The sequence below is a fragment of the Elephantulus edwardii genome, unplaced genomic scaffold (assembly GCF_000299155.1).
Source record: "Elephantulus edwardii isolate Elephantulus edwardi_28Jun2011 unplaced genomic scaffold, EleEdw1.0 scaffold00030, whole genome shotgun sequence".
Taxonomy (NCBI): domain Eukaryota; kingdom Metazoa; phylum Chordata; class Mammalia; order Macroscelidea; family Macroscelididae; genus Elephantulus; species Elephantulus edwardii.
In genome coordinates this window covers 5196365-5203716 of record NW_006399780.1, presented here as the reverse complement: position 1 = coordinate 5203716, position 7352 = coordinate 5196365, and the positions used below count along the sequence as shown (strand labels likewise).

The following is a 7352-nucleotide window of genomic DNA, read 5'->3' as shown; positions in this document are numbered from 1 at the left end:
ATGGAGAAATTTAAGGCTGCTATGCTGTTGGGGAGCGTTGGAGATGCTCTTGGGTACAGAAATGCCAGCAAAGAAAATAGTGCTTTAGGGACAAAGATCCAGGAGGAATTGAAACAGTCTGGAGGACTAGACCAGCTTGTGCTGTCCCCCGAAAAGTGGCCTGTGAGTGACAACACCATTATGCACATAGCAACCGCGGAGGCTCTCACCACAGGTAAGCCTTAGCCTCATGGGGCCGCATCGTTGCGTGTGGTGGTGGGAAAGAAACAGAAAACCGTATGGCAGTGTTTAAAAGTTCTCAAAATAAGTACCCAGAGCTTTGAAAGCAATGCAATCTTTGAACTCATGTTACCTGATGCCACTGCTAAAAGTGGCAATTTAATATTCACCAACGTCCCACAACACATTATATATGTGGTAGATCATATTTCTCTGTAGCATCTCTTGATGACAGTATTACCTTACTTTGTGGATTGCTAAGATTTCCTTTTTAAACAATGAGTTTTCATTTTTATTTAAAAATGTTTATTGGGGCAACTTACAAAAAGTTTAAAAATCTGCTTCTGGCAGAGTTGAAAGCAAAGCAGCCTTCTTGCCCTGGTGGTGTCTGGCAGGGAAAGGGTCACTTTTCACTTTAGAATCTTCTTGCTGTGAATCTACTTAAAAAGTATAAAATAAGCCAGTCTGATGTTCGGACCCATGAATGAAGACAGTCTGCAAGGATTACTTCCAAATTCTAATAAATTGGGAGTGAAATGCCAATCTCCCAAAGCATCGTGCTTGGGTAGTAGCTTATACACAAACACAGTTCTCAGAAATGGCTCTTAAAATTAAGTGGATTTGAGAGTTAGGACTTTTCTTGAAATTCTCTTTTAAGTAACAGGTTGATTTTAGGATGCACTGCTTGTATGTGAATATTCAGAGAAACTGTCAGTATTAATTATGTAGTATTTTCCTCCAAAAGTCATTTGTTTTTAAAAACTTGCACATATTATTAGTGTTTCTTTGTGAAATTGAAATCTGAGGGCAACTATTAAGTCAATAAAATTCTACTTATGCGTTCACATCAGCGTTCCATTTCTCTGCTGTGAAAATGCTAAATTTAGTCCTCTTGGTCATTATATAGGAATGCCATATACTTTGTGACCAGTAACTGAATCACCAGGGAGAGTTAAGGCATCATAGATAAGGCGTCACCGCTTGTTGAAAGTGGTGACACGTTATTCTGGATCTACACAAATCACAAAGTCCTAACACTTCTTGTTTCTAGTATTTTCCAGCAGGTTCTTGATAGTCATTATGTTCAGCAGTAATGAATAGTATCCTATCAGCCCATAACACTTTTAATAGTCACCCTAAGGTACCTGCTGTATTCCTGAGTTGTTACTGGGCCGAGTATATGAAACAAAAGCATAATTAGTTTTATCATACTGTCAAGTCAGACCCGACCCATAGCTGACCTTCTAGCAGGTTTTCAGATTGCACTGAAAAGCTTTTTGTCATATGGTCAAGTCAGACCCGACCCATAGTTGACCTTCCAGCAGGTTTTCAGATTGCACTGAAGGAGATTGCTCATCTTTCAGTTGACTGGTAGATTTGAACCATGTACCTTTGGGTTGCCAGTACAAACCTTTACTACTGGGTCCCCAGAACTCTCTGGTTTAGCTGTACAGATTTGTCGTTTATTTCTAAACTTTACTTAAGTTATAACTTGACTCTGTGCATATTTACACACATTCATCTGTCCTCCTGTTTGTCCTTGTCTTTGTGAGCATTTTGGTAAATTTTTTGTAAATCACCCAAACCAAACAAACAAAACCCAGTGCCATCAAGTTGATCCCACCTCATAGTGACTCTCCTTCAGGTTTCCAGACTGTAAATCTTCACAGATGGGGCTGGGAGTTTGAACTGCCAACTTTTTAATTATTACATGCTGTCGAGTTGGAACCAACTCATAGCTGACTCCAGATGGTTTTCAGAGGCTGTAAATCACAAGGGAGAAAACGACCCATCTTTCTCCCTCAGAGATACTGGTGGATTCGGACTGCCTGCTTTGTGCTGCTAGCACAACCCTTATTCACTAGGGCAGCAGAGTGCCCTTCCTGATAATGTTGCACACCATGCCACCAGAGCTCTTTCTGTATATGATAGAAGTTGATGATAATAATTATCTGTATATGACCAGAATGCACAAATCTGGAGAGGATAAAATTGATGAATGGAACCTTCTAAATATCCAATCCCTGTGCACATCAAAAACTTATTCCAACAGAGTGAAAAGAAAACCTACTGACTGGGAAAAACATTTGTCAATACCATTTCAGACAAGGATCTCATATAAAAAGTTTACAGAACCCTAAGGGCCTCCACAAGAAAAAGACTAAAAACACAATTACAAGATGGGCAAAAGACATTGGAGAACTTTTTGTAGAGGAAGATATTCGGATAGCCAACAGATATATGAAGAAATGTTCAAGATCACTGGCAATAAGAGAGATGCAGATCAAAACCACAATGAGATGCCATCTCACCCCAGTAGCAGTGACAAACTTTAACAGGACAACAAGTAATAAATGTTGGAGAGGATGTGGAGTGATAGGAACTCTTTTACATTATTGGTGGGATTCTAAAATGGTCCAACCACTCTGGAAGGCACTTTGTAATTTCCTCAAAGAGCTGAACATAGAAATTCCATATGACCCAGCTATTTCACCACTTGGAATATACCCCAAGAGAATGAGAACTGATGCACGAATGGAGGCTTGTACACCAATGTTCATAGTAGCATTATTCATCATTTTAAGAACATGGAAACAGTCCAGATGTCCAACCACAATTTAATGGATTGAGAAATTATGGTACATTCACACAATAGAATACTAGGTAGCATGCAGGAGCAAAGATTTTGTAAATTACTACCTAACTTGGCAGGGACTGGAGAGCATTATACTAAAGTGAACTCAGTCCCATAAGGACAAATATTGTATTAGACCATTATTGTAGAATGTGTATGAGGATCCAAGGGGGGTGGAGGGGATCGGAGGAGTAAGGATGAGTTGGGGGAGATTGGTTCACCATAGAGTTGTACAATTTGATGGGTGGAGGTAGGGGTGGGTAAGGAAATGGGAAAGATCTGGTATGAAAAACAATGTATATGAACTTTGTAAGTAAACCAGTATAAAATAAAAATTTTATTTTACATTTTAAAAAATGGAAAAAATATTTGTTATGATAGTATCTAAACAAGTGAGCATTTTCATGGAAGGTAAAACTATATCAGATGGTGGTGATGGTGCTATTGTGTGCCTTTGAGTCAGAACTGAACCACACCTGACTTTCAGTGAGTTTTCAGAGACAGTTAATTACACTAAAGATGGCCCATCTTTCAGTCGACCGGTGGATTTGAACTGCATACCTTTGTATTGCCAGTGCCACTTTACTACTAGGCCACCAGAGCTCCCTTGTCAGATGTTGTTGTTAGGTGCCCTTGAAACCAGTACAACTCATAGTGATGCTGTAAACAATAGATCTGAATCCCGCCTGTGCCAGGCACACATCTCTGACACACTTGAGCCCATTGCTGCAGTCACTATGTCAGTCCACCTGGTTGAGGGTCTTTGTCTTATCAGATACATTTAAATCCTTTTGCAGTAGTAGTGCACATATATATCATTGTTACCTGCCGCCACCTTGGCCCTCAACTCATGACAGTTCTGTGTACAGTGGGTGGAAGTGTGTGGGCCCTGTGCCATCCTGTGATTGGTTTGAAGGAAAAAAATTAGTTTCTGTCTTTTTTTTATATTTAATTTAGCAAAACAGATGGAAAAGATTTATTAAGGTAATGCCACAGAGGCCTGGCTTTTGACAGATTGGCCATGAAAAGAGTTACAGAGCAAAGACAAGAAAAGGAGGGGAGAAACACCCCTGAAAGTCAGAGATTGAGCCAAACCTTGGCTCCCTTCAAGTAGTCAAAGATGGCGACCCTCAGGTGGCTACTGCTTTTCTTGGCTCCCAGTCTCCGGACTGGTCATAGCCTAGCCCCACCCTAGGGGGCTGTGGTTTTCACTGGGATTTGACTCTCCTACATGGTTAGGGGGATTCTTCCTGATGTAACCCCCTTCCTGACTCCTGCTAGAGGTATTATTACATTCATGCAACTGCTTTTGCCATAACTTCCTAGTTCCTCTGAGAAACTTAGTTTATAGGCCTCTTCTCTGAGAATGAAAAAGAGATCAGCCAGGTAGCAATTCTATCCCTCAACATTCCCCCGCCTCCACCCGAGAGGTATTCAGCCCTGATTCTTCAGGGAATCAGATGACAGAAGTCTTTCTTGCTACTTTCTGTGACATTAGGCATAGGCTGGCCTGCTGCTTCAGGGCCGAGCCTCTCCTTCTCTGCCCCTGAAGGTGGCTGCTGCCTGGTCGATAGAGTGGAATGTGACAGGCCGATAACCATGAGTGATCATTATCTTGTTCTGAACTTGCTGCAGGCTAGAATAAACTTCCTCTTACGTGGTCACCACAACCGTAAGGCGTATAAAGTAGAATTTTAAATGATTTCTTTTGTGTCAAGAAGCAGTGCTGCAATTCCAAAGGTTCACAATTTGAGGCCACCAGCTGCTCCATGGGAGAGAACCAGGCAATCTCCTCCCATGTGATTAACTGCCTCTGCAAACTCGCAGGAGGATCAGCTATGGGCCAGTTCCACTCAATGGTACACAACGACAACTAGTAGTACACAATAGCTTGTGGGCTATGAATAAGTAATTATTAAAGATTACTCTCCCTTGAACCTATCCCTTATATAAAAATTAAAGCAGAACATGTTTTTTCAACATACTGAAAGCTTAAGTTGACATTTTATTAAAGTTTAATTATCAAAGGGCTCCTTTTCCTTCTTTAACTAGTCAATTAGAGCCTATTGAATATCCTAAGCTATGTTAATAATGGAAATTGCTAACTTTTACATAGCACTTAATGTGTGGCTGACACTATTATGTTTTATGTCTAATATAATTTAATTCTCACATTAGCTATGCAGGTTGACTATTATAATTTTATAGATAAAGAAACTGGTACACAGAGAAATTAAGTAATTTGCTCAGTGTCTATAGATTTGTGGGTTGGAATTCAATCTTGTTCCAAAGCCTAGGGTTATTAAATATGGAAATATTTCAAAAATTGCGATGTGTAACTATGTGTTACCCCCTTTACCCCCACACAAGTCAGGCTGGCTGCTACAAAGTGAATTCAGCTTGGAATAAGTTTCATTAATAAATCCTCCAACTCTGTAAATCTTATGGCTGTGTGTGGTGTGAATAACCATTTCTTCACTAGAGCAATCATGATGCAAAGATCAGATATAGGATGTTTGATGCGGCCTATTTACAAATGTGTCTTTAAAAGGACAGAGATGCAAATAATGATTTAGGAAATAATAAAAGGGGAAAAGATTGAAATTGTCAACCATTTCATATTACTTGGATCCACAATCAACTCCCTTGGTATCAGCAAGTTAAGAAATCAAAGGATGTGTTGCAATAAGAAAATATGCTGGCAAAGATCTTTCCAAAGTGCTGGAGAGCAGTGATGTCAGTTTAAAGACCAAGGTGCACCTGATACAAGCCATAATCATTTCAATTACTTGCTATGCAGCTACAAGTTGGGCAATGAACAAGGATGATGCCTTTGAAGAAGGAAGGCATCGATGCCTTTGAATTATGGTGTTGGAGAAGAGTACTGAATATTCCATCAATTGCCAAAAGAACAAGTAAATATGTTTTGGAGAAAGTAAAACCAGAGTGCTTCTTGGAGACAAGAATGATGAATCTTTATCTCACAGATTTAGGCATTTTGCTAGGAAAGGCCAGTTCTTGGAAAAGGATATCATGCTTGAAAGTGTGCAGGGTCAGCGTAGGAGAGGAAGACCCTGGACAAAATGAATTGACAATAACTGTAGCAATGGGCTCACATGTATAACTTCAGAGATGATGAGGTTGACTCAGGGTAGGGCAAGGTTCAGGTTTGTCGCTCACATGGTTACTGTGAGTTGTAGTTGACTCGATGGCACGTAACATAAACAACAGTATTCTGTATTCTCTAGAAGGTAGCTAAGTAAATCAGCATATATGGGAATTCCAGAACACCTGATTGTGCTCATGCGAAACCTATACATGGATCAGGAAGCAGTCCTCAGAACAGAAAAAGGAAACACTGCATCATTCAAAATCGAAAAATAGTGCGTCAGGGATGCATGCTTGTCTCCATAACCTTTCAATCTATATGCAGAACAGATTATTTAGAAGCTGGATTTTATGAGGAGGAATGTGGCATCAGGATTGGAGGAAGACTCATCAACAACTTGTATTATGCAGATGACACAGTCTTGTTTGCCAAAACTGAGGATTTGAAGCATTTACTGCAAAAGATCAAAGACCACAGTCTTCAATATGTTTTGAGCTCAACATCAGGAAAAGATTCTCACCACTGGGCCAGTTAACAGCACCATGACAGATTGAGAGCAGAGTGAAATTGTTAACAATTTCAACTTGCTCTGTTACACAATCAACTCTCTTGATACCAGCAGCCAGGAAATAAAAAAAAAAAATACTTTAAAAAACCAAGTTTCATTGGGAAAATCTGCTGTCAAGGAACTCTCCAGAGTGCTTAAGGTGTTAAACTTTTTTCCCTCAGGGTTATGTGAAAATTAAATGAGATGGCACAAATAAAGCATTAGTAATCAGTTATTAGGGAGTTCTGGTGTCATAGTCCCAGGGACATGCACTGCCAGCCCAACGGTTGTTCCATTTCACCAGCAGCTCCACAAAAGCAAGATGGAAATCTCCTCCCTTGGGATTTACAGCCTCCAAAAAGCCACTGGAGCATCAGCTATGAGTTGCTTCCAATTTGGTGTCAATGTGGTTTTTTCAAGTATTAAATTGTTATAATAAGGTAGCTCATGCCAATATAGTTAATGATTTGTCTTTGTAAAATTGGTTCTAGTCATGAGAGTCAGCAGCTTCAACTATTGTAGCCAAGTTGCTTCAGGCCCCAGAGAATGGGAGGAGATATTAGTTCAACATGGAAAGGGCCTGTAGGTAGAGTCCACTTATGTATCCACAGCCTGACAGAGGACTCACGTGTGCTTACCTAAGAATGAGCACAAGAGCCCTGCTTAAACTCAACTGCTTATTTATTTCCCTGTCAATAGCTTTGTGGAAGATTGAAAGTGGATTTTTTTGCTTGTACTGATAAACATTTTGTAACTGTTTTAAACTTGTATTTTTGCATTGCAAAATAGCTTGCTTTCCTTTTCTATTTTGACGATAATATTAGTTGGGAGTTTTAAAGACA

The 7352-nt window shown here is 39.9% G+C and overlaps 1 protein-coding gene across 1 annotated transcript in view; it reads left to right on the top strand.

Moving 5' to 3' along the window:
* The window catches only part of ADPRHL1 (ADP-ribosylhydrolase like 1), a 33158-nt gene continuing 25806 nt past the window's right edge, over positions 1–7352 (top strand). The window contains exon 1 of the mRNA XM_006883809.1: positions 1–214. Coding sequence (XP_006883871.1) covers positions 1–214 — 214 coding nt within the window. The remainder of the gene's footprint in view (positions 215–7352) is intronic.